The sequence below is a fragment of the Coffea eugenioides genome, chromosome 11 (assembly GCF_003713205.1).
Source record: "Coffea eugenioides isolate CCC68of chromosome 11, Ceug_1.0, whole genome shotgun sequence".
In the NCBI taxonomy this organism is placed as follows: Eukaryota; Viridiplantae; Streptophyta; class Magnoliopsida; order Gentianales; family Rubiaceae; genus Coffea; species Coffea eugenioides.
Window position 1 is genome coordinate 43,268,932 of NC_040045.1, and position 24,863 is coordinate 43,293,794.

General features: G+C 37.5%; 6 protein-coding genes and 1 long non-coding RNA gene across 11 annotated transcripts; 4 read left to right on the forward strand and 3 right to left on the reverse strand.

Annotated features, from left to right (window-relative positions):
- Nucleotides 1–565: 565 nt before the first annotated feature.
- LOC113753816 (NAC domain-containing protein 2-like) lies at nucleotides 566–1,942 on the forward strand. Its single transcript, XM_027298065.1, has 3 exons — nucleotides 566–872; nucleotides 988–1,268; nucleotides 1,357–1,942. Exons 1-3 carry the CDS (start codon nucleotides 707–709, stop codon nucleotides 1,732–1,734), a joined length of 825 nt encoding a protein of 274 aa, XP_027153866.1. The 5' UTR covers nucleotides 566–706; the 3' UTR covers nucleotides 1,735–1,942.
- A 3,285-nt stretch (nucleotides 1,943–5,227) lies between these two features.
- LOC113751172 (cytochrome P450 704B1) lies at nucleotides 5,228–9,262 on the forward strand. The gene is made up of 7 exons (XM_027295072.1): nucleotides 5,228–5,735; nucleotides 6,009–6,224; nucleotides 6,485–6,781; nucleotides 6,883–7,269; nucleotides 7,344–7,544; nucleotides 7,714–7,897; nucleotides 9,191–9,262. Exons 1-7 carry the CDS (start codon nucleotides 5,355–5,357, stop codon nucleotides 9,196–9,198), a joined length of 1,674 nt encoding a protein of 557 aa, XP_027150873.1. The 5' UTR covers nucleotides 5,228–5,354; the 3' UTR covers nucleotides 9,199–9,262.
- LOC113751173 lies at nucleotides 6,197–9,267 on the reverse strand. Its single transcript, XR_003464783.1, has 3 exons — nucleotides 9,191–9,267; nucleotides 7,757–7,888; nucleotides 6,197–6,634 (listed from the first exon to the last, which is right to left on the reverse strand). It is a non-coding gene; the product is annotated as an uncharacterized LOC113751173 (long non-coding RNA).
- Nucleotides 9,268–10,293: 1,026 nt separating this feature from the next.
- On the forward strand, nucleotides 10,294–11,436 carry LOC113753537 (photosynthetic NDH subunit of lumenal location 2, chloroplastic). The gene is made up of 2 exons (XM_027297716.1): nucleotides 10,294–10,942; nucleotides 11,042–11,436. The coding sequence occupies exons 1-2, from the start codon at nucleotides 10,433–10,435 to the stop codon at nucleotides 11,138–11,140; spliced, it is 609 nt and encodes a 202-aa protein (XP_027153517.1). The 5' UTR covers nucleotides 10,294–10,432; the 3' UTR covers nucleotides 11,141–11,436.
- Nucleotides 11,437–11,558: 122 nt separating this feature from the next.
- On the reverse strand, nucleotides 11,559–12,813 carry LOC113753538 (casparian strip membrane protein 1-like). The gene is made up of 3 exons (XM_027297717.1): nucleotides 12,444–12,813; nucleotides 12,185–12,308; nucleotides 11,559–12,043 (listed from the first exon to the last, which is right to left on the reverse strand). The coding sequence occupies exons 1-3, from the start codon at nucleotides 12,659–12,661 to the stop codon at nucleotides 11,828–11,830; spliced, it is 558 nt and encodes a 185-aa protein (XP_027153518.1). The 5' UTR covers nucleotides 12,662–12,813; the 3' UTR covers nucleotides 11,559–11,827.
- Nucleotides 12,814–16,933: 4,120 nt separating this feature from the next.
- LOC113751807 lies at nucleotides 16,934–18,676 on the forward strand. 2 transcript variants are annotated; one of them, XM_027295953.1, is made up of 7 exons: nucleotides 16,934–17,016; nucleotides 17,189–17,335; nucleotides 17,499–17,561; nucleotides 17,636–17,683; nucleotides 17,814–17,867; nucleotides 18,028–18,094; nucleotides 18,173–18,676. In XM_027295953.1, exons 2-7 carry the CDS (start codon nucleotides 17,201–17,203, stop codon nucleotides 18,316–18,318), a joined length of 513 nt encoding a protein of 170 aa, XP_027151754.1. In that variant the 5' UTR covers nucleotides 16,934–17,016; nucleotides 17,189–17,200; the 3' UTR covers nucleotides 18,319–18,676. The 2 variants fall into 2 exon arrangements, with proteins under 2 accessions (XP_027151754.1, XP_027151753.1); XM_027295952.1 differs by having other exon boundaries at nucleotides 18,028–18,676.
- Nucleotides 18,677–18,991: 315 nt separating this feature from the next.
- LOC113751806 (RNA-binding KH domain-containing protein RCF3-like) lies at nucleotides 18,992–24,410 on the reverse strand. 4 transcript variants are annotated; one of them, XR_003464860.1, is made up of 10 exons: nucleotides 24,321–24,410; nucleotides 23,221–23,828; nucleotides 22,149–22,538; nucleotides 21,766–22,020; nucleotides 21,294–21,563; nucleotides 21,054–21,121; nucleotides 20,815–20,889; nucleotides 20,168–20,273; nucleotides 19,669–19,711; nucleotides 18,992–19,588 (listed from the first exon to the last, which is right to left on the reverse strand). XR_003464860.1 is itself a non-coding variant. In XM_027295951.1 (8 exons), exons 2-7 carry the CDS (start codon nucleotides 23,797–23,799, stop codon nucleotides 20,841–20,843), a joined length of 1,611 nt encoding a protein of 536 aa, XP_027151752.1. In that variant the 5' UTR covers nucleotides 23,800–23,828; nucleotides 24,321–24,410; the 3' UTR covers nucleotides 20,304–20,628; nucleotides 20,815–20,840. The 4 variants fall into 4 exon arrangements, 1 of the variants encoding a protein (XP_027151752.1); XR_003464859.1 differs by having other exon boundaries at nucleotides 19,669–19,775; XM_027295951.1 differs by lacking the exons at nucleotides 18,992–19,588; nucleotides 19,669–19,711; nucleotides 20,168–20,273 and adding an exon at nucleotides 20,304–20,628.
- Nucleotides 24,411–24,863: the final 453 nt, after the last annotated feature.

The window sequence follows — 24,863 nt, forward strand, 5'->3', positions numbered from 1 at the left end:
ACTATTGCAATCCTTCCTTCTTACACCACATATATATATATATATATATATGTGTGTGTGAAATTATATGTGTCTTTCATTTAAGATCCGTGAGAGCCTACGATCCATCAAACTATTATTGGATATTAAATAAGAGGACACTGTGTTCTAATTCTATATGAGTGCTAGCTAATACATGAGACATCAATTATTGGTAAAGAGCACTAAGCAAAGGTAAATAGAGAGTTATATCATCCTAATACGCGGTGTAACAAAAAACTGTAACATCAAAGAAAGTACAAGAGAGTATTCAAACTCGAAATTAATTAAGTTGGTTAAAGCAGCACAAAATAGGAGAGGATATTCTCATTCTAATCCAGTTGTTATCCATAGAAGAAAGGAAGAGTAAAGCATTTTGCCTCATCCAGCAAGTATGGCATGCGATCCTCATACGAGGTATGCAAGTCAAAACAACCAATCTTATTCTGATGTAATCCAGGCATCGCGACAAAAAACCCTCGTAAATAAAAGGCCACTCCCTCTCCTTGCCAACATTTCAAATCCTTTCCTTCTCTTCTTGCTTTTTTTTTCAACCCCCTCAACCCCTAGCCTTCCCACCAGCACCCCCTTAGTCTAGCTACGTGATATATTCCCTGTCAAAACTATCCTCCTCCTGATTTAACAGCAATAATCATTTCCTAATTCTCTGAAACCCCACCAGAAAACTATGGTAGGAAGAAACAGTTCTGACCTCCCTCCTGGTTTTAGATTCCATCCCACTGATGAAGAACTAATCGTGTATTACCTAAGAAACCAGGCTATTTCTAGGCCATGCCCCGTTTCAATTATCCCTGAAGTTGACATCTATAAGTTTGATCCCTGGGATTTGCCTGGTTGGTATACCATATAGCAGATACTTACTGATTTCAATATTGTGTTAAACTTATGTTTTCTTGATGAATGGATCAATTTTGTATTGATTGTGCTTTATGATCTTGTAAAATGTAGAGAAAACTGAATTTGGCGAAAATGAATGGTATTTCTTTACCCCTCGAGATAGGAAATACCCAAATGGAGTACGTCCCAATAGGGCAGCTGTTTCAGGTTACTGGAAGGCCACTGGAACGGACAAGTCTATCTACAGTGGATCTAAATATGTTGGGGTCAAGAAAGCACTTGTTTTCTACCAGGGCAGACCTCCAAAGGGTATCAAGACTGATTGGATTATGCATGAATATCGCTTGAGTGAACCAAGATCTCAACCTAACAAGCAAAATGGTTCCATGAGGGTAAGCTTAATTTCTTCTCCTTTGTCCATTTCAGATTGAAGAGAGCAATAACAATTTCTAACGTTTCCCTTTTGTATGTTTGTTGCAGCTGGATGATTGGGTTCTTTGCAGAATTTATAAGAAGAAAAATTTGGGAAAAGCCCTTGATATCAAAGCTGAAGATCAAAGTACCGAGACTCTGACAACGGCTGATGCGGCTAGTTGTGAACCACAGCAAACACAGTTGTCGAAATTCCCTAGGATTTGCTCGCTATCTCATCTATGGGAAATGGAGTGCATGGGCACAATTTCACAGCTATTTGGAGACAATTCTTATAATGCAGTCTACGATAATCAAAACATAGTTAACAGCAATGGAAATCATGTTTCAAGACAATTAGGAGAAGTCCCACACCAGTTCCAGGGAAATCAGAGTGGAATCTTGAACCAGCCGGTCTATGTGCACCCGGTTTACGAATTCCAGTGATGCACATTTTGTTGTGTTAACAAGAAAGGGTTGGGGATTGCCAATAGGGATGTGCATCTGGGGTGATAAGGATCAGAAATTGTTTAAAAAATTTGTATAATTTTTCTTAGTTTGTGATAAGCAATAGCTTACAAGTCTGTCCAAAATTGATATCAGCAATCTTGTACAAAATTTATCCCAAGGAATCCACAAAGTATCTTCCAAGTCATCCCAAAACGCTGATGTCAGCAATCCCTTGTACAAAAATCATATACTCCATTATATTATATTACTTATCCAACAAAAAAAAAATCATATACTCCATCTTAGGACGACTAAAATAACATGCTAGTGGAAGAACAAGAAACAAATATCTTGGGCAAGCACAGATTACACATGTTACTTTACAATTGGTTTATATGTTGATACAGCCAAAATGACTGCTGAGACGTATCTGTATCCAATTCAACCCAACATTATCAAAGAAGCCCAAGAATCACATTCATGCCAAGATCGGTCTCTTGAATCCTCTGAGATTTGCCCTCGAATAGCATCTGAGGTGTAGCATTCTACTATCCTCTGTTTTCCTTAATGTGCAAAAACTTCACTGCAAATTACGTCTCTTCGGAGTATAACAGCACAATAATGCTTACAAAGGGGAAAAAAGGGTGAACAATAATAATAATAAAATACTCGTTTTCTACTAACTCGGTTCGAACCTCTTCTAGAACATCCGTCCGTCATGCAGGGCTTACTTAGTGCATTTTACTCCTTTGTGTGGTTGGCGAGTTATTGCACGGGACGGGGTTTACTCGGTGCACACTCTCAAATAGCGATTCCCTTGTCAAAAAAAATAAAAATAAAAAACACTCATTTCCAAGGAAGAATTTAAAATTTAAGCTTAATTACATATTGGCCCTCTATTGTTGGGGATCACTATCAAATTTCTCTTTTACTTAAGCTTAATAATATATCAGCTCCTTTTTATTAGTGATCGGTAGCATATTATCTCTTTTACTTATGAAACTCACAAATTGCCCCCTGATGATTAAAAGGATCATAAGCCAATTTCCTATAATGAGGGTATTATAATTATCTCTTTGTTACTCGCATACATTTGACCTTTAGTCAATAGGAGGTAATTTGTAAGTCTCGTAAATATGGAGGGTGCTTTGTCATTGACCCCTAACTTCTGGGGGCCAATATATAATTATTTGCACCTAAAGTTGGCTCGGCGAACAGGTTTGGTTTGGGTAACCTGCTGCTAGTATGGGCTTTTGTCTTTTTCTTTTTCTTTGTTTTTTGTGCTTTTCGGGTCTATAATGGGGGAATGGTCTTAATTATGCGGATAAGGATTCCTCATATTAGACATCACCTCACCTTTAGGAAATTTTTGCGTAGGATAATTTCAGAATCTTCTCCTAACGTTAGTCATAATATCGCTTGAAATCTCTGAAATTCTTAAAATCTCATTTATCTCCTTTGGATTTACATTTATTGTAACATTTTAGCTTGTTTGGAGCCAAAGCAAGAGAGATAAAATTTTATTCTAATACTACCTTTATGTTATCCTATTTATGAACTTTATAGCAATAATAAAATAAAATAAAATGAAGTTAAAAAGTAAAGGTGAAAATCTAAGAAATTATAAATGCGATAACAAGTAATTTTACGAAAATTCAACCACTATTACCTATCATAATAGACGTGTTTTCAAGGAAAAAAAAAAGTAGCATAGGCAATTTCTAGATACTTGATCATTTATTTATTAATCTTTTTAATACTAGCATATTTATAACTTTTTTCTATAATTAGGATTTACATGCAAACCACATCTATGAAAAATATTATTTTAAATTTGAGTAGAACTTGAATTATATCATGTATTAAAACATACTTCCTAAAAACGTTGCTTGACTTATTCAAACCCGTCCAACAAAATTTCCTAAGTATTAATTGCTTACTAAAATCCTTCTAAGCGACTGACTTTGACTAGATTTAATTTAACTACCTCTTTTGTTGCCTCGCCACCACCTAACAGAGAAATACGGCCCAATACTAATTGGATGGCCATTTAATCATATTTTGTTTTACATTTTTCGGTTTAAAATTTTTCTTTTTTATTTAAATAGTTATTAAGAGTGCAAGGGTAATGCTTCAATTCGCGACTCTTAACGGGGACATCTAATCTTGTCAAGCCGATAAGGGAAATACATGGGATTTTAAAAACTTCAAGGGTTCTCGGTATGATACTAAAGAGAAACCCAATCAATGGGAGGTATTCGAAATTATCCCTACTTTGAACCAAAAAAAAAAAAAAGCTCAACTGACATTATTGAATTTCAAACTAACTAAAGGACAAAAGAAGCCAGAATTTTGGATTTTAAATACTTAGCTGCCAGAGGTACGTCTCCTTCCTGCGCGTGCCAAGGCATGGGGTCGTCAAGTTTAGTTTGGTTCTATTAAAATTATAATAGTACAATTCATCATCGCTATACATTTCAGCATCGGCCAATGAGAGCGGCGTTTAGGAGATGACTCCAAAACATTGGACTTGGAACGAAGATTATTTGATTTCAATGAAATAGGATAAACTCAAATTACCACTAGTCAATGGACGTCAGAGCCAATTTCCTAAAACGAGGAGAAAAGAATAAAAAGACTTGAATGATGGACCAATCGGGCGAAGAACTTTCATGATTTGTCAGTACCAAAAACTTTGGTGCATGCACGAGCCAAAAAAGTTGCATTGCATGCACCAAAGTTTTCTTTCTACGTTGATCCTTCCCACAAAAAAAAAAAAAAAAAAAAAAAAAGTTTTCTACGTTGACATGTTCGATACTTTTGAATATTTTGAGTTTAGACTGTCACAGCTAATTAAATATAGCCCGAACTTAGCAAATCAGCATGCTTTTAATCAGATCGGATAAGCATCGAAGTCTGATGCATATTTTTTTTTTGTTTTTAACCCCATTCAACTCAACTCATGGTGGATGAGATGAATCGCCAATATGGTACTTATAGTCGTAGCCCGCAGGTTGGTACCACCCTTACATTTGAGAAAAACTATGGTATACTTCTTTCACTTAAATAAATAAACTTATAGATAATTAAATTTACCTAATTTATCGACTGCCTGTCAGCCTTTCGCCGCCGCCTCTCCCCTTCCGGGAAAGATTACGAAAGAAGAAAAGCAGAAAAATGACAAAAGAAGAAGGATTTCGATTGGTTCGTTAACCGCCGTAATTGATAAATTCTTTTGTACGTTTGCTACGTGACTTCAGGAGGCGTATTATTACTGGAAAAAAAATTTTGCGTATGCATTAATTGGTTGGAATTTTAAGCTCTAAATTCGTCTTGCAATTCTGATTTCTTGCACGAGAGAAGTTAGGTCAGGATCGCCAAGAGCATGACACGTTTAAAACTCATACCATACAAAGATGGTTGGGGCGAAATTGTAGCCAATTAATAATAATCGGTTACCAGTTCTTCACCAACTCATTTGAGCCGCATGAACATCATACAAAGATTAATAACTCCTCATCCAACACCTTTCAACGATCAATTTCGTTCTAACATGGAAAAAAGTAGCATCTCTGATTAGCAAGTCTTTCATCTCGCTCGCTTGAGCCAGTCCTAACATGGAAGAAAGGGCCAAAAACCATCTAATCTCCACTCCTTTAGATCGAAAGTACCCTCCAGCTCATGACGACAGTGATGATAACTACAGAAACAGCATGGAGACATTGATCTTTGTTGCTTGCATGGTTATCTTAGTATCATGGGTTCTCATTCACAGGTTGAAGCAAAGGAATGTGAAGGGCTGTCCCAAAACGTGGCCATTGGTAGGCGCTGCCATCGAACAGCTGTTGAACTATGACCAAATGCACGACTGGATCCTCAAATATCTTGCTCAGTCAAGAACTGTCGTGGTCCCAATGCCGTTTACCACTTACACTTACATTGCTGATCCAACGAATGTGGAACATGTTCTCAAAACCAACTTCGGGAATTATCCAAAGGTCATTTAATCATGCTGTCTCTTCTTTTATCCTTTTATTGAACTTTTTCTGTCACTTTCTTGAAAACCAGAGAATCACCCATTCCTGTTCCTATCCTGAAAAAGAACTGAATGATGCATATGCCCGGTTATTAGGTCCGAGTACTTGTATGGCTGATTTTCTGTAGACTTCACTTCATGCTTTATACCGTAAGACTTTTCATCTGTTACGCATATGTGCTGGCACTGGGATAATCCTCCATAAGTTGGTTTAACTTTATTTTCGTTTTTATAGGGGGCCACATATCATTCGTATATGGAAGTGTTGCTTGGTAATGGAATCTTTAATGTTGATGGAGAGCTGTGGAGAAAGCAAAGGAAGACAGCAAGCTTTGAGTTCGCTTCCAGGAACTTGAGGGATTTCAGTACAGTTGTCTTCAGAGAGTATAGTCTTAAACTTTCTGAAATTCTGAGCAAGGCATCTCTCCAGAAACAGGAAATAGATATGCAGGTGACTATCATTCTTTTCAAGACAATCGGACAACTGACAGAAGCAATACAACTTTTATACGGATGGTGACATTTAATTGCGTATAGACATTAAACTTGTCTTAAAACAATTGAGTTATTCTTTTTCAATTGCGAAAGACAAGCCACTGATAAGGGAGTTGGGTTGAGTTGCAAATACCTACAAATCCTTTGCTGTTTAACCATGATCCATCAATGTTCCATCAATTTACCTGACAGCTACAGGAACTGACTAATTTTCAGGAATTGTTGATGAGGATGACTTTGGACTCCATTTGCAAAGTGGGATTTGGTGCAGAAATAGGAACATTGGCCCCTGACTTGCCAGATAATCGCTTTGCACAAGCATTTGACACTGCAAACATAATTGTGACTCTACGATTCATCGATCCTCTGTGGAAAATAAAGAAATTTCTCAATGTGGGATCAGAAGCTGTTCTCGACCAGAGTATAAAAATTATTGATGACTTCACGTACTCCGTTATAAGGAGAAGAAAGGCTGAGCTACAAGAAGCTCAGGGGGCAAATAAGGATGCCAAGGTAAAAATGTAACAGCTTACTAATAAACTTGTGCAGAGTGCAGACTTGCTACTTTCTTCGAGCATGTAACCTCACTGATGCCTTTGACAATCATTTATCAGATTAAGCATGACATCTTGTCAAGATTTATCGAGCTCAGCAAAGATCCCGACAACCATATGACTGACAAAAGCCTAAGAGATGTTGTACTGAATTTTGTGATCGCTGGTCGCGACACCACAGCCACAACACTTTCTTGGGCTATATACATGATAATGACTCATGAAGATGTAGCAGAGAAGATTTACGAAGAACTAAAAACTCTAGAGGAATCCAGGGCAAAAGAAGAAAATATCATATTGCATCCGTATCAGAGAGATGATTTTGAATCATTCAATAAGAGAGTAATGCAATTTGCAGGACTCCTCAATTATGAGTCCTTAGGCAGACTATTTTACTTGCATGCTGTGATTACAGAAACACTTCGATTGTATCCCGCTGTTCCTCAGGTCAGCACATTCTCCATTTTCTTTACTGTAAAATCAGCAAAAGCAGATCTATTTTACCGACAAAAATTTTGCAGGATCCCAAGGGCATCCTGGAAGATGACATTTTACCAGATGGAACCAGGGTAAAAGCAGGAGGAATGGTAACATATGTTCCATACTCCATGGGGAGAATGGAGTACAATTGGGGTCCTGATGCAGCTTCATTTAAGCCGGAGAGATGGCTCAAGGAAGGATGCTTCCAAAGTGCACCTCCTTTCAAATTCACCGCCTTTCAGGTATACCAAAAGAACCAGATTTACCTCTACATCGATAACCATGTATATGCACAAAATCAAACAAAAGCATAACATTCATCATGGCTTATCCTGAACAATCATAAGCATAAACACTACAGGTTTGAATAACTCTTTGGTCACTTAATCATCTGATTACTTGTGAATGCAGGCTGGGCCAAGAATATGCCTTGGGAAGGATTCAGCATACTTACAGATGAAGATGGCACTTGCAATCCTATGCAGATTCTACAGGTTCAAACTGATTCCAGGGCATGTTGTGAAGTATAGGATGATGACAATTCTATCGATGGCACATGGATTAAAAGTATCAGTTTCAAGACATCCTGAAGCACCCTGAGGGGACACAAATTAATAAGTAAATTTTGCATAAGATTTGTCTTTCTACAGAATTCAACAGCAAGGGAATGAAAGTCAGTCCAACTTGCAAACACAAAATTGTCGTGCCATAGTAGTTTATCTAGATATGATTATTCACTTTTAACAGTAAATTAACAAGGGCACCATGTTTGGTAATATCAATGTGCATAAGCCTAGAAAGACATGGGAGTCAAGAAATGCAACAAAATAATCCTTAATACAAATACTCCCTCAAAGGGCTCGGTGGGTCATTATCAGCGTTATAAATTAAATTTCAAGAATTCAACTCGCTAATAATACATCGTGGAGGCAAAAATCGAGGTTCATGTATGATATAACCAAATAATGGGCAACGTCTTTATCATTACTCATTTTGGAAGCAAAGATGAGAACTTTGGAACTCCCGCTTAATTCTTGTCAGCAACAAAAGCAGTGAAACGACAGATGCTGAGGAAAGCAGGAGAATCGAATAAAGAATTAAGCAGCCAGACGAAACCCAATGTATTGGTATATCATGAACAGATAATAGTGCGCTACATGTTGCTGAGAAATCCCATCAAAAATCAAAACTTTAACGATGCCCACCATTTTTCCTTTTTCTAGTAGTGCTAATGCTAATAAGCATAAATTAGCAAACCCCAATTATAACATTCTTATAACCTAATCTGTCTTGTTCTATAGGGAGGGGAGACTAAGGAATCCGTGTCAATGACTGACACATATATAGACCTGACTACATTAAGGTTGCAAATGAGTCGAATTTAATCGACTAGCTCGCAAACTTGCTCGGTCAAAACTCGAACTCACATTGACCGATCTCGAACAACACGAGCTACTTGACGAGTTCAGCTCGATTTTAATATGTGAAGATCGAAAAGTCGTCGAGATTAATCAAACTTCACATATATACATATATATATATATATGTTTTTTTTTAAATTTTTTACTTATTAGTATGAAACACCTATTTTGTTTCTTATTTAAAATTATATAAAATATAAAATTATATTTGTTAAGCTCGATTAATCTCGATTGGGCTCGATGAGGCTCAATTGGACTGGTAAGCATGAGTTTGAATTTGAGCTCGAATAATGCAAAATAAAATCAAGCTCAAGTTCGAGCTTAACTAGATTTCAACTCGAGTTCGAGTCCAAATGTTTTAACTCAAGGGTGAAATGCAAATATCAGCCGTTAACATAACATACAAAAAGCTAAGCAAAATTTCATTTATTACAGAAATGTTGGAGTTGGGAGGCGTAGCTGCAGACCTGAGTAGCAGCAGCAGGAGGTGAGACATCGGTGGGAGGGGTGTGGAACGACGGGAACGGAGACGGCTCTACGCCTCCACCTACTAATTTAACTAATCTTCTTTCACGGGCGGTTTTGAACTCTTGGGTCAGCTTCTGCGGCCAACTCAATGTTCCTTTGATTCGGAAGTAGCTCACGATCCCCATGGTCTTAATTTGTGGCAAATTTGACACCATGTTGGTGGGATTTTTATGGTGGCCGGCGGGGAGCGTCGGGTAAGTGACTGAAGTGGTGGAGGCGGAGAATTAGTGACCTTTTTTTTTTTTTTCAACCTTAGTGGTAAACGGTAAACTCATCATCATTGGACAAAAACGACGTTGGTCAGTTGGTGCGACTTATTGTAAATACCTGGTAAGTACTCGTTTGGCATTGGAACAGCGGGCGCGCGCGCGCGCGTGTGTGTGTTTTTCGTATAATTTTTTACAATAATTGGTTTGTTTGGATAGAGTATTATTTGAAATATTATTTGAAATAATTACTATATCATTTTTTTGTGATGTGATGTATGTGAGATAAAAAGATGGTTGGGAATATAAAAAGGTGAATTGGGAAATGTGTTTATGATGCCAGCGAAATATTATTTGGGATAATTTCACTATCCAAACAAATTATATTCCCAACTCATCCCAGTCCCACCCCCAAGCTGACCTTCTTGTTATTTAACAGATTAATTATCCACTGGGAGCAATTCTAGTTCGTTTCAGAAATGATCAATTAATCCTTAAGAATTATAAAGTTCTTGTCGATTTATTTCTGTAGAATATATTTAAATCCACCCCCCAAAAAAAATAAAAAGGAAAGTGTTTGAAGCTAGGGATTGCTAACAAAAGGCAGTGTTTCTTTTTCTTTTTTTTTTCGGTACGATAGAATTTTTATAATCTAAACTAACCTATTCTAGGGGAGGAGGAGGAGACTCGATGTGAGTAGAAATTCCATCAAAATTGGCTAATGAAAATCGTCACATATTGTGATAATTTTTGTGGGAGGCAAGGTTCGAACCCTTGACCTCCCACAGCAGTGTTTCAAACAGGCAACAAACAAGATAACGAATGCCATGTCACCAAAAGCAAAGGTCCATCTTGTAGCAACGGGCAGCCCGCTACGAGGTGTTCGACCAATACCTGACCGAGTTCCAACCGTCTGCGGCATTCGTCTACTGCTGAGTACTGACCCACTGCTTCTTCCTCCTGTTTGTTTACCTTATGCACACAATCACGAGTAGCCTCATGAACTCTACACCTTTATTCAATTCTCAATTCAAGATAGCACCCAAAAATCATCAAAATGCATGCCGGCTACTCCCAAGAATCCAAGCAACCTTAGCTCCTGAAGAGAATACAATGACCCTCAGAAGAAAAGTCGTCACAGCATTTCTATCAACTTCAGTAGCAGCAGGAGTGCAGGGGTTGGGCAACACAACCCCACCAGCAATGGCTGAGAATTGGGGCACACGTTCATTCATATGGGAGAAGTTCTTTGAGCCAGACTTGTCCCCCGAGGATGCAGCTGCCCGAATTCGACAGACTGCTCAAGGACTTCATAGCCTCAGGGAAATGCTGGAGGCTATGTCATGGAACTATGTCCTGATGTATATACGTCAGAAGCAATCCTATCTTTCCAAGGACATGAAAAATGCAATCGTTACCATCCCAAGAGGCAGGTGGAAGTCCTACATTGCGACTGCTAATGAATTGGTTGATAACATGGCTGAGGTATGCCGGTCATTTGTTACAGTTATTTCTTCTTGTGCAAATTTAATTGTTTCATTTGTGGGTAGAATTTAATCTAAGGAATGGTGTTTTGTGCTTCAGTTCGATATTTATGTTCGAACGCCCAAGGTATATGAATCGTATTTGTACTATGAGAAGACGCTCAAGTCCATAGACGATCTCGTGGCATTACTAGCATAGCCAAAGTAAGTTTCACCTTCAAGGGGAACGCGTACACCCAACTGACGAGAAGTTTGGTGGATTGATCTTGCTGCTACAATCTGCTTTGGAGGTATCAGGACCCCAATTTATTAGTATAGGAAAATGGGATGTGGATTTTAACGTTACATTTTGTTATTCTGAAAACATAACGATGAACAGGTTCCAGTTGTTTCCACAATTGTAGGATGCCAAAATATGTACCATTTGGAAACCCAGTGATTGTATGCTGAAGCCCTTCTTTTGGGAGAGCTGTATGGAGATTTCATTTGAGGTCATTGAATTCTCTACACGAAAGTAATTATTAAGCAATTTTTTTATTCTGATAGTAGTTTAGCACTGCTTCTAAAGCCAATTTGGAACAGCGTTTCAGAACCTGATTCTCAAACCTTTTTTTTTTTTTTCCAAAACAAACGCATTTATCAAACTTGAAGGACTAATTTCCTGTTCAATCTCAAATTCAGAGTTTGAGATTCTGAATCCCTTCTGCACATTGGTTTCTTTTTGGGGGTGGTGGAAAAGAGGGTGCACTTCAATGGTAGACAGACCTCATAGTCCAAGAGAATGCACAGAAGCACCGCGCAAACAGAAGACATCAGTGCTATTACAAATCCCACAAACAGCGGCACACCAACATAGATGTTTAACTAAAATTTCCCTTTGAAGGGATTAGTGCCTAGATAGTGCTATGCCAGACAAAATGACAAGCAGAACGATGGAAACCACTGCAACGAAAGAACCAATCAAAGATCCAGAGGCGCGCTGACAGAAGTCCTGGAATTGCTGGCAAATTGCAAACCAGTTGGCTGATGAGTTCCCGTTATGCGCCAAGTACACTATGCCTGCTGCTGCTGAGGCTCCCGCGGTTAGAAGAGCTAGCATTGTCTGCAGACAGATAAGAGAGCGTTAGAATCCCTGAATCCTAAAGGGAAACAGCAACAACCTTCATTATTTTCTGTTGTGGCTGTGGACTCTGTTGAGGATCAGAGCAAAATGAGCAGAAGGAATCTATCAGAAGGGTACTACCGTGTCCAAGAAGATCAGTAGAACTCTACTCTTTGCTGCCCTGCTCCTGATAATGTGGTAGATGGAGAGCGGAAGTGAAAGAGCAAGATATCCACATACAATTGCATTCACAATCACGAAGAGTCTTAAAAGAACAAAGGAACAAAGAGAGGTTACAAAATGTTTATTCTGCATCTGTGATAGTATTAGTGATTGAAAAAACCAATCACGCATATAACAGAATTGCAATGCTTGATGAAAAACGAATTATATTACTCACGTGAAGGTAGTAAAATCGTCATACTGAGCTTGGAACTGTACGAACTGACTGAAGAAGGGAAGAGTTTCACTAGTGGTTCCCATGGCAATCGCACTTCCTAATGTGCCAACAATTGCAACAATCCGCAGAATGAGATCAAATATTGAGACTCCTCTACTTCCCTTTGCTCTGGATGCTTCACCAGTCTCAAGTTTCACTGCCTTCGTTTTTGTTTCCATCCCGTCTCTTCTCAGTTGTAGTAACCTTGATCAAAACCACTAAGAAAAATTGGTTCTTGATTTTTTATCTGAACTCTCATGAAAGACACAGGGACGTACCCTGAGTTTATAGTAGCAACACTATAGCATATCTAAGCACGTTTGGACTTTTCTCAAACCACCAATAGTAAATCAGCAAAGTGGATAGTAGGTGTGATGACTCGAATTAGATTATGCATTCTCGCTGCTTTCCGTCGACCCAAGACGCATTTCTACATCATTTGATCTTAATGCATTTTCAGTACTCAAATCTCTCGAAGCCCAACTGCTCTACTTTGTCTATGGCATTGTTAAATTGAATGGACGAGTCATATGTCAGTCCCACTTCCAACTGATCCATCAAATATTCGAGCATGGAGAAGCGGTTCAAGACAAAAAAGTGCTGAAGAGTGTGGGGATATCATAGTCAAATTGAGATTAAATCAAATCAATGTTGTCTTCGATCATGGATACGAAAATTATCAATTTGGAATTCTTTTCAACTTGGAATTCATTAATCATTCTATATATAAATCATGAGGAGAGGGTTTGGTGTTGAAATTTTGTGTCATCCTTTTATTTTTCAATTTCACCTTCATAAAAAGCCAAGATTTATTAAAAATAATTACTTAAGTTTAGTAACTTCTAATTACTTCCACTTATAATAACTTTTTTTTTTTTGTTTCCATAAAGAAATCATAAATTTTTCTTTTTTTTTGGGGGGCAAAACAATATTCTAATAACTTCTAAAAGTGTTAATTTGAGGGCGTGCTTTTCACACTAGTTTCTATTGAACTTTATACCGATTCATCTCTTAGATAGAACCATGACTACGAGAATAGCGGCATTATGCCTTCTACAAACATTAAAAATCTTTTAAAAAAAAAACATGCTTCTAATATTAGTCAAATATCCAAAAAAAAAAGTAATAAAATCCAGAAATGCTGATGTTTTCTAGCTTCAACTGCATGAAAAACTAAAAGTCAAGATATAAAATTACGAGATTCAACAGAACGTGATGATTCACATGTAAATATATCCAAATGACTTGCTAAAACGATGATGCAGTGATCAATTTGTTGCGACCTTCTTATGATAGAGCTATTGGCTACGGTTTAGTTTAATTTGGATCTACATTTTGATGCACAAAAATTGAATTACATGGAATCAAGGTAATGAGTAGACAGATTATTTCTAATTTGCATCTGTAATTTTAATAATGGTAAAAGTAATGGCCTTCATGGTCAATGCATTGTAGTTTTGACCAAAAGAAAAACGTCCAATGCACTATATATATATATATAGTAATTAAAAGGAAAAATACTCACTTGCTTGGTATGGATAATTAGTACAAGTAAGTTGCTCAAAAGATAAAACTAGCCCCACATGCAAATAAATAAGATATTGGTTTTCCTTTAGAAAAAAAAAAAAAAAAAGAAGAGAGAAAGATATATGTGACTAAGATGAGACTTTAATGATTAGAGATTTTGGGTTCAAATTCCTTTTTTTTTTTTTCCTCACCATTTCTTTAAATTCCACCCTTACTCTGTTAGAACAAAAAATTAACAAAGGAAGAGAGAAAATGAAAGGAAAAAGATGATCTTGCAGCATTCCATTGAGGACCTAAGCGATACTGGACTGGAACATCATCACGGTATAACATATGAATGCGATACAGCCTTGGAGCCAAAGAAGACTTGCCGGTTTTGCTCACAAAGATTTCTGTATTTTCTTTCACTGTTAATGAAAAAAAAACAAAATCTACTTGGAATACCAAACAAACTTGATATAGAAAGAAAAATACTACTATTTGCTTCGTACCATAAATTGGCAACAAAATTACTTAAAACTTCTATTTCCTGTACTATTATCTGGAAAGCAAGTAAAACCATGAAATAACTTGCCGGCAAGTCATCCTTGGCTGCATGGCTGAAAACATCGGATCCATATGTAAGACCTTAGATGTTTCAACTGTGCAGAAGCATGATGATCAATTCTTTTGGCTCATCAATTGAAAGGCTAGTTTAATTCATGCCTTCTTCGCTTTATGCAAAGCACTGGAAGAACGCAGAGAGAGCTTGTTCGAGGTGAGATTCGATTTAGTTATAGTAAAGGGCTGTGGATCGATCGGGAAATATAAATATAACAGTACAGGAAAGAGCAGGCAGGGCAGGGGTGAGGTAAAGCTTGGAATGCTTGTTGCAGCTTTGCATAGACAAGATTGCGGACTGAGGTTCTCAACACCCTTTTTTGTCCTTGTTTTTTGATTATTGAGATGATATAACGAGATGCTTCTTTGCTCTTTGCGTAGCCAAGATTGCGGCCTATTTTAGCTTCTTCTTCTTTTTTTTTTTTTTTCTAATTAAAGAAGAGAACAGCACCAATCAAATGATTTTGGAAACTAAAATCACACAGAGGCGGTGCTGCGCTCAACTAGCTGAGTGGTGTTGATAATAATGTTATAACACTGGATGGATATAGTGAGATATTAAAAAAAAAAGTGATTGAAAAATGTGTCGATGATACAGGTAAATAAATTTATGTAAATAATCCATTCTGTAATATGAAAATTCAAGCAAATAAATTTTTGCAAATAATCCATTATCCAATATGAAGATTTGCAAACGAAAAAAAAAAGTTAAAAAATTTGTATTTTAAATTCTAAGAAATCATATAGCAGTAGATAATGAATGATGAATTTAAGTGCTTATCAATGATTGTCTATCGTACGAGATATAGCTTAGTTCGACCCAAAATAATGCCGATTATTCTTAGGGGTAAAATTACTGGCTACCTTAACTATGAATTTACTTACTATTTCTTTAAAGATCATCCCTTATTTTTTTTTTGAATAAATTTTATATGTACTAACGGTGTATACATTTTTATGATCAGATATGCGATACATATGCAAAATTTGAGTTTCAAATTCAAATTTAAATTATGTGTTATGCATCTAATGATGAAAATGCGTACATTGTTAGAAGATTAATTCTTTTTTTTTTTTTTTTGCCTGAAAGGCTAAAATACCTTTTCTTATTTTTTTTGTTGGGGAAACGGGATGCCCGCCCGGGTACCGCCCATAAATCCTCAGTTGCCCGCCGAATGAGCGCGAGACCGCAGTCATAATCTGATCCAGTTGTACACATCTTGTGACCTCAACAGGCAAGGCTCCTTATCACTTGCCGCATTCAGGTTCTGGATAAGGAGGGTTCATTTGACCCTTTCTTTCTTCTTTTTTTTTTTTTTTTCCTTTCTCCTGGCAGCAGAGTAGCCACCTGCATTTAACCACCGACCCCAGAAGACTTATCTCCACTATCTCGAAAATGATCGTCTCCAACCTGTCCTCCTAACACTCCAATTCAATCAAGAAACTGGTCACCCTCTGATATGATAATGTTACTTTAAAAATTAGGCCTCCATACTTCTGCAGTCAAGCCAACATTGTTTACCAATTCAAACAAATGCCCGGACATCGCAAGCCATGTGGCAGTAGATTAGATTTTTTTTGTTTTCCCAAAATATTATGCCGGCAATACAAAATTATCTGCCATAAAGCGAACCTTATGACTTGATATCCACGTCCGCGACTATAAGCAGTTGTTGAGGCCCCTGTATCTGCAAACAAATAGGACGATGATGCTGTTAATCTTTATTATTACTATTTTTTTTTTTTTGGTTATCTTTCCATTCTTCCTAAGAGCAAATGAAAAACAATGGCCTCTTATATTGTGCACATTAATGTTTCTGAATGTCTAATGAATTTGTTTAAAGGAATAGAATCAATAGATTGATAAGATGCCTTTTTTTTTCTTCGAGAGAATTGCTGTTTTGATTTCAAATACTTGAAGTATGAGCGTTTTTAGTCCTTAAAGTTAGGATTGTAGCAAATGTAGTTCCGAATATTTCAATTTTTATGCACATTTAGTCTTAACGGTTGATTTTACCCAATTACTACTGGAATCTGGTCATGTGACAGCAAATAATTTTTAAAAATTAAATAAAAAATTGCTAGCCATAATCAATAATAAAATATATCCATATATTGGTCACGTCAATATTCGGACCAGAATTGTAATTCTCTCTCTCTCTCCCTCTTTTGGGTTGTGTGTGTGTGTGTAATACAAGGATCCAGCCGAAGCCCAATTTCCAATTTTTGAAATCCAAGGATCCATTTGTGACGCAGCCCATTGGAATCTTAGCCTATGAGCATCTTTGATTCGGTTGACAGACCACGCAACCATTTTGTAATATCTCGAATTCTCCAGTCTGAGCTCAACAACAAACACAGTAGTTTGTTCTAGACTTCCGAGCAAAAATTTTGCAGTAAAGCTCAGGTACTCCACCATCCTAGCTTCATTTTTTGTATGCATCAATCGTACGTCAACAATATATTTTCTCTTCATGATTTTTCTTAACTTTTGCCTTTGGTGATTAGTTTCTTATTGGTTGTAAATACTAATTTTGAGTTGTACTGAAAAACATTTGCGATCCCGCGATGTTATGAAGGAAACATACGACATGTCAGACACAAAATCTGAGGATGAGAATGGTACAGAATTAAGAGATGATCATCCTGATGATGAACAACATGTTGAACATTCAAAATTTTCAGAGCCGGAGAAGCAAGATCCTTTGCCCTGCCCTGAACAACAGGTATCCGACAAAAAAAAAGGCTCATTATTTTAGTAAAGCAAAATCTAAAGACAGCCGCCATTGGTGTAATTTGGGATCATGAAACTCACAGGGCGAACTGGCTCTGCCCTGCCCATGATCTTTATTTAGAGAAGAGGTTTTATGGATCAGCTATTCTCTGCAGGAGGAAGCAATCAAGAAGAAGTACGGAGGATTAGCACCTAAAAAACGGCCCCTGATATCCAAGGTAATCACCATCTCTTTCGCCAGTTTCATGAACTTCACAGACTGCATGTTTTCACAGTTGTGGTATTCTGGCAGGACCATGACCATGCTTTTTTTGATTCTGCTGATTGGGCACTGGGAAAGGTACTTTCCAAGGAATATCAATCTCTATTTTCTGTTACATTTCTATTGAATCTGTAAACATATAATAGCTACGTTAAAGCCTGGAGTTTCAGACAACATCTGATGATTTCCGCTTTTAATTGTTTGGCAGCAAGGAGTGCAGAAGAGCAAAGGACCGCTGGAAGCACTTCGTCCAAAGTTGCAGGTTAATTTATGCATTTTCCATTATAACAGAGATTTTGTTGGTCCAAAGATATCAATCTTTCTCTTTCTAACACTTGCAATAGGCTAAAATCAAACAAGCCCGTATAGATGCTAAGTTTTAAAAGTTGACAAAGCATGCATTTTTGTAATTTACATTACAGCCTACGCCACAGCAGCAAATTCGTTCAAAGCGCTCAGCTTATGCTCATTCAAGTGATGATAGTGAAGGTACGCGACTTTCACGGCCATTATACCCACAATCTACTACAATGCAACGAGCATCAGCCATTTTATCTCTTTCCGCAGGGAATGAGAGCTGCCAGGACAAGTGCACTCCCGAGCAGGAGGACCAGAGCAAAGGACTAGACGGGTTTTCTGACGATAATTCTCATCCAGATGATCAATGCCATACGGTTCATTGCCCAGGCTCCTTGCACGTAGACGACAACTAAAAGTTGCTCGCTATATTCTGCTGATGGAATTACCAAAGAGTGATAAGAAATGCATTGCAGATTTTATAGCTATGTTAGGTAGTAGTTCGAGTATGATGATCTTTGCCGCAACTTCGATGGATGCGATGAACTAACAAAAGATCTTGTATCCTTGATGTGGAGTTGGACATAAAGTTACTCTCTTCGTGAAAAGCAGAACATAGTAATAACATGCACACATTTATATACACCTGATTGGAGTATTGTAGACTGATATATCGTAATTATTTAGTTGGAGTAATGTAGACTGTACTGTAGTGAATCATTCTTGAGTCTTGATAGAGGAATTCCGCATCTCCAAGGTGCCATTTTCCCGCCACCATTTACCACATTTTTCAATTGGCAAATAGAACTTGACTTCTCTGTGCATCCTCGTACTTTCAAGACACCTAGACCCAGAATATGTGGAAGACCATGAATATTCATGATATGAAGCCAACGGTCGTCGTCATTATTTTTCTGACCTGATATGCTGCCAATTAAAGTTATAATACTTAAAAAAAAGACTTCAGGTATATGAGGTTCGTTCATGGATGAGGCCTACATTTACATCTGCAAAGTAGGCACATCGACGAAGTAGCCCGAAATTAAGCTGGCTACCGTCCAAGGCACTGTGACAGATGCAAACAGCATAGAATAATAGAAACCTTCTCATTTAAACCTCTTAGCAAGAGAAAGGACCACCAGCTATGACCCTTAGCCAAAATTCATTCTTCCTACAGGATTCAATTTTGCTATTCCCACAAAACAAAGCAACTCTAACGGACTCAGATTAGAATGTGAAGATGATTTTCCAACTCACAAAACCGAAACCATTCCTAGATTACAACTTCATCCTTGTGGCACATTGCAGAAGAAGAAAGCTCAGCTTCAGTTGCTCAACAAGGAAGAAGGGATTATAATAATGGAGGAGAACATGTAAAACTAATTTATATCTCTAATGCACATCTGTCCTAAGAAGCCAGTAGAGTAATAACATACAGAAAAATGCAGAACCCCAAACTTACATACCCACTTTATAGTCACTGAAATACCCACTGTTGTCACTCCACACTTTGGCAAGTCAACATCCATCATGTATTCTTTTTTTTTTTTTTTGAGCCAACGCTGCAAATACGAACACTTGGATATTTGTGATGCACAATCTTTAATCGACTTGGTTATCTTGCGGAGAAAGCAGCCCTCTAACTTGTAAAAATGTACTACCTGAAATACCTTTACCTTGTCCTACCTACCAAATAGAGAACATTGATAAGCAGGCCATGAATAGAACAATATTCTCAATGTCAAAACACAGAATTGAATCCTTACATGGTCCTGTACTGAATCGTTATCAACTTCAGCAGAAGATAAGCTGCAATATCAAAGTTCAAAACAGTTCAGTACATTACGCTGAATCCTTATGGCGCATTCCCCACCTGAACAAGGAGAAGATACAGACCTGCTTTTAAAACCAATTCCCAGTTTGAACTGTCTGTCTGTTCTCAGCATTTTTTAAAAAAAAACTGCATTTTAAAATATAACAAAGAGCTGTATCTGGGTTTATCATGCTGTATTTGCTGTCACCAAGTTTATCATACTGTATTGATTTAACTGTACGTGGTTATGAACCTCTTCAAAAATATAATACTTGTTCACTACTAAAACATTGATGTCAAGCAAATTTGATCAATACGTCCCTTATAGCAATCAGGAATTGTACATGAATTAGGTAAAAGAAAGCCTCAATTTGTACATGAACTACAAACCCATGTATACTAAGGCCACTCTAACTTAATTAGTCAACTTGAACAAGGTTGGAGGAAATTACCACAGCAATATAATGGACATAATCAAATGAGATATGTGGGTATGCTTCTCTCCTTGGAAACCTGTAGTTTAACATTTCTAGGCCAGAGAAACAGGCATTCCAGAACCTGGCTTCACAATAACATAAAAATCCAGTATATCCAAGCAAAATTCATAATCTTCACAACAGCAAACAACTATAGACACTGTTCATATAGGTTTTGTAGGTAACCAAACTGTGTTGCAAATAAAGTTCAAAAGTTTTAACCAACTATACTTGTTTGGAAAAGCAGAAAATACAAAGCTCGGTATTCTGGGTACAAAGCCACAAAAGACCTAATAGGTTGTCTCTAAAGAAAGTAACAAAGCTAGGGGCATGTTTGAACACAAATTTCTCATATCATCTTCGTCTGGTCTTCAGGTCTTAGGCTGGAGGCATCATCAAAAGGGCAATAGGCTGGCTTCAGGCATCATAGATCATAGCTGTTTTAGTTGAGAGGGAGGAAAGGTAAAAAGAAAAGTGTATTAGAATCCAAGTACAGGGTGGGGGCTATTTTAAGCGACGAAGAGAACATAGGCAGTTCATTTCCAGATACAAAGATAGATTTATGTACTGAACATGTTTAGAAGGAAAAAATTGATGTTCAGAAGAGGGAGATCAGGTTCTACCTGTACGCGCCCTGAGAACCAGGCACTCAATGACCATAAGATTTCCCGTGTGAACCAGGGTTATGGCTAGACAACCTGTTCAGAGATGCCAAAAATTGGAACTAGATGACAATTCTCAAAGTGAAAGTCTAAGAATTAGTTTGGCAGAGAAGCTAAATGAACAATGAAAATAAAAAGAGTGCAAAAAATAAATAAATAAAAGTGAAAAAAAATCCTTCTGGGATGAATAAATTCATTACCCAGATCCACCACTGGATCGACCAGAGTAAATTCCATATGCTCCATAGCCACCACTTCTACCACCAATCTAAACAAATAATGAAGTTCAGTCTAGTGAAACGAGTAGAATCTAAATATCAATCCAAGTGTTTTGTCTTCACGATCATCATTCTTTGAATCCACAAGTACAAAAAGGGTCTCAAACTGGATAGATATAAGTAAATCTAGCATTAATAATCCAAAAATGCTAGGCGATATACCTGAGGACTACCATATACACCATAACTTTCACTCTGCTGTACCAAGTTCTTGGAATCATATCCCCCAGAGTAAGTTGAATATCCATGATTATGTGACTTATGATCACGGTTGCCATGCTTTGGACCATCAGCTGCATCCATGGATAATGGAACATATGGAACGGCTGGTGGAAATGCAGCTAAAGCTCCCTCCATCTCAAATAAATTGGCCCTCAAGCGCAGAAGAACTTGTAACAAGGCAGTGCTTGCAACATTTAGATCTCCAGTGATCTGGTGAGCATTGCAAATAACAATCAGAGATACCAAGGTTACAAACTGGCATAAGAAATTATAATGACTGGGTATTTGTACCATAACCACTCTAGATATTAACACATATTGTAGGAGTAAAAAGGTAAGTTGACAGCATGCATCTGTATAGAAAGACACATGCTTTATGTCTCTAATTATCACATATATCTCTCTCGTTCACCTGGACCATCTCATCATCTTCAGATGCAACTTTGGGAAGATTTTCCTCAGAAAGAATGCGGATGCTTGCTCTTGTGGCACTTCTCATTTCATTAATAATAGCTCCACCTTTACCAATAAGGCAGCCAATCCTAGAGCTAGGTACAAGAAGACGGGTAGTAACTACAGGATCATCAGATTCCTTATCGGTTTTCTCACTGCATCGTGGCTGCAAGCGCATTGTTGCGTCAATTGTAGGTGATGCATCTTCAAAAGTCTGCATATTACCAAAAACTTGAATAAGCAACCATTCACAATGGTTTTCATTCTAAATGATCAATCCACTTATTTATGTTGTTTGGGATAAACAGCAGGGAAGTGTTAAAAAAAAAAAGTCCCTTTCACCTCTTTTGCTGATACAGATATCATGCATTCATCTCCTTCAGCAACAGATGTATCCACCTTAATGGATGCACCGGATTCCTGTCTTATTTGCTTAATGATACCACCACCCTTTCCAATCACAGCTCCAACATTCTCATTAGGGCATACCAAACGAAGAGAAAATTCCTTTACAGATGTGGAGTGGTCCGCTCCAGCACTTTTATAACCCCTATAAGGACCCACTAATGAACTAATCAGTGGCGCACCAACACCTGGATTGACTAATCCACTGCCAGATCGGTAAATGCTTGCTGAAGAAAGAAGAAGATGCTGTGACCGTGATGGATTATCATGAAGACGAGAAGCTACTTGATAAAGAGCTTTCTTAACAGCATATGTTTCCCCAACAATCTGCGATACATAAGGAAGTAGATAACGGTCTTTATCAGTTACCATAAGTCAGCATAAAATACATGAAACTCCAAATAAGGAAGTTTTGACACAATAAATACAAACAAGTATTTGTTTCGTGACACTCTTAACTCCTCCTTACAATGTATGACATGAGAAGTTTACAAAAGCCAGGTGTAGGAATGCCCGAATCTCTACATAAGAACCCGTATGTGACTCCAACAAGTTGATCTTTTGGGTATGGAGCCACTAATAGTAGTCAATTTACCATCATTTATACGTTCAAATATTTTCTAAATCAAGTAAAGAATGCTGTAGTTGTCTTAAATTTTGCTACGTTATTCAACAGTAAATTATCTCTTCTCATTGTAGCATGGCATGGAGAAGCCACTATTTAGCCCGTACAACGTGCTAACTCCTACAGTGATAAACTAAATACTTTGTTAATGACATTCAAATTATGGGGTTCAGGCACCTTCGATTGGGCACTTAAGAGTAACTGCCAAAAGAAAATTCTACTATATCTGAGTGCTTTAACCGTTAACTGAAATTGCGTAGCAAGGAAGAAACTCAAACTAGCGAATAAGGCGTACTCAAAATAAAATCGAGAAATGATGCATATCAATCAATTTGACCTTGTCATACTTGCCGAACTAGAAGAAATCCTAACATGAAAACTTACCTGGATTAATTCATCTGAACTCAGAGCACAAGGAGGCAGATGTTCACTGCTTAAGATGCGAACTTGAGCACCTGAGTCATTGCGTATATTCTGGACTACCTGTCCACCTTTTCCAATCACACAACCTATCTGATCTGAAGGCACAAGCAGCCGGACTGTCACCTGCTGAGATGCCTCCAACTCATCATCTATAGGCACCTCTTCAGCAACAACCCTCTCATGCACCTTAAAAAGAGCATCTTGTGCTGGAGAGATTAGATCGCCATCGTCTCCAAAGCTATTAGTCTCCTCCCTAGAACTATAAATAGTAACCACACGTTCCTCACACCCTGGTATCATCTCACTAATCCTAATCTTAGCATGAGTTTCAGCCCTTAATTGCTTGGCAATGTCCCCACCTACTCCAATAATACTTCCAATTCTTCTCAAGGGGCATAAGTATCTATAAACCGTATCCTCAGGTCCAATGGCATTGCTTTCCTTTTCCTCATTTGGATTCCTTCTCTTACTCCCCTCATTTGCTGAATATTCAGATTGAGAATGCATTCTCTTCCCGTAATCATTCCTCTGGCCAGCCATAATCCAAAGACTATACCTTTCTATACACCCTAACCAAAATCAAACAAAAATCCAATCAGCATACCAACTCATAGCTTCAAATATAACGACATTCTCCAAACAGGGTCTTCCCAAAAATCTTTTTTGTTTTTAAATATATATTTTAAAATTTTGCTGCATAGGGCAACAATGAAGACAAAATTGAGCCACGGCAAATATGGATAAAATAGACTGACCTATTGGAGAACAAAACTGAAATATATGACATCAATTGAAACATAAAGCAAATACTGTTCAAAGTTCACAAATTTTCCAATTAGAGACAAGTTATATTCCATATTTAAAGGAAGCCCACAAACAAAAACAGAAACTTTACAGGATGCAGTGACAATGGTTTGCTTATCAGACAAAAAATAAACATTTTTTGGGTGGTACAATTGCCAAAGGTTCGGCACTTCCGAAGAACCTTCAAAGAACTGATGAACGAACAGACATGAGGTCAACAAAGAATGAGATGAGAAAATTAGTATTGAGATTAGTACCTTTAGAGGGCTGAGGGGGACTGCTGGAGCAACTCGGGATGTTTCAGAAATATTGGTCAGTATTTTCGCAACGTATATATAACTGCCTGAGACGTGAAAGCAAAATATAATGTAGAAATAATATCTCGAGGGCCAAGATGGCTAGTCGAATTTTTTTTTGTTTTTTTAGGGTTGAAACTGGCCTACTGTCAATTACTGAAATATCCAGCTGGATGAGGAGGGCTCTCTTTTATAGCACCCAAAATTTTATTTTTTTATTTTTTAAAAAAAAAGGGTCAGATAGGGAGAGAAAAGAAAAATGAAAAAAAAAAGAAACTGTTTTCAACTTATTTTCAACAAAACAAACAAAAAAAAAGAATTTTATTAACCCTATTTTCACCAAGACAAGAAAAAGAGTTTATTATTAACCCCTCAAATGCAAGTTATGAGCATGATGTTGTTAAGGTATAAATTTTGGATCAACTGGTTGTACATTAATTGAGTTACATTATTAATTGATTTGCATTTGCACTGTTCAGATTCAATGGAATAATTCTGGTCTGC

Bases quoted from the DNA above. Each gene is read 5' to 3' on its own strand.
- LOC113753816 (XM_027298065.1), top strand. From the start codon at position 707: ATGGTAGGAAGAAACAGTTCTGACCTCCCTCCTGGTTTTAGATTCCAT. The intron at 873-987 runs GTTGGTATACCA...TGTAAAATGTAG, and splicing joins TGATCCCTGGGATTTGCCTG to AGAAAACTGAATTTGGCGAA. The intron at 1,269-1,356 runs GTAAGCTTAATT...TGTTTGTTGCAG, and splicing joins AGCAAAATGGTTCCATGAGG to CTGGATGATTGGGTTCTTTG.
- LOC113751172 (XM_027295072.1), top strand. From the start codon at position 5,355: ATGGAAGAAAGGGCCAAAAACCATCTAATCTCCACTCCTTTAGATCGA. The intron at 5,736-6,008 runs GTCATTTAATCA...TCGTTTTTATAG, and splicing joins ACTTCGGGAATTATCCAAAG to GGGGCCACATATCATTCGTA. The intron at 6,782-6,882 runs GTAAAAATGTAA...ATCATTTATCAG, and splicing joins GGGCAAATAAGGATGCCAAG to ATTAAGCATGACATCTTGTC.
- LOC113753537 (XM_027297716.1), top strand. From the start codon at position 10,433: ATGCACACAATCACGAGTAGCCTCATGAACTCTACACCTTTATTCAAT. The intron at 10,943-11,041 runs GTATGCCGGTCA...TTTGTGCTTCAG, and splicing joins TGGTTGATAACATGGCTGAG to TTCGATATTTATGTTCGAAC.
- LOC113753538 (XM_027297717.1), bottom strand. From the start codon at position 12,661: ATGGAAACAAAAACGAAGGCAGTGAAACTTGAGACTGGTGAAGCATCC. The intron at 12,309-12,443 runs GTGAGTAATATA...TGTTCTTTTAAG, and splicing joins GACGATTTTACTACCTTCAC to ACTCTTCGTGATTGTGAATG. The intron at 12,044-12,184 runs GTAGTACCCTTC...ATCTGTCTGCAG, and splicing joins TACTGATCTTCTTGGACACG to ACAATGCTAGCTCTTCTAAC.
- LOC113751807 (XM_027295952.1), top strand. From the start codon at position 17,201: ATGTCAGACACAAAATCTGAGGATGAGAATGGTACAGAATTAAGAGAT. The intron at 17,684-17,813 runs GTACTTTCCAAG...ATTGTTTGGCAG, and splicing joins CTGATTGGGCACTGGGAAAG to CAAGGAGTGCAGAAGAGCAA. The intron at 17,868-18,027 runs GTTAATTTATGC...TTTACATTACAG, and splicing joins CACTTCGTCCAAAGTTGCAG to CCTACGCCACAGCAGCAAAT.
- LOC113751806 (XM_027295951.1), bottom strand. From the start codon at position 23,799: ATGGCTGGCCAGAGGAATGATTACGGGAAGAGAATGCATTCTCAATCT. The intron at 21,564-21,765 runs GTGAACGAGAGA...AATGCTCACCAG, and splicing joins AAGATGATGAGATGGTCCAG to ATCACTGGAGATCTAAATGT. The intron at 21,122-21,293 runs GTATATCGCCTA...TTATTTGTTTAG, and splicing joins GTGTATATGGTAGTCCTCAG to ATTGGTGGTAGAAGTGGTGG.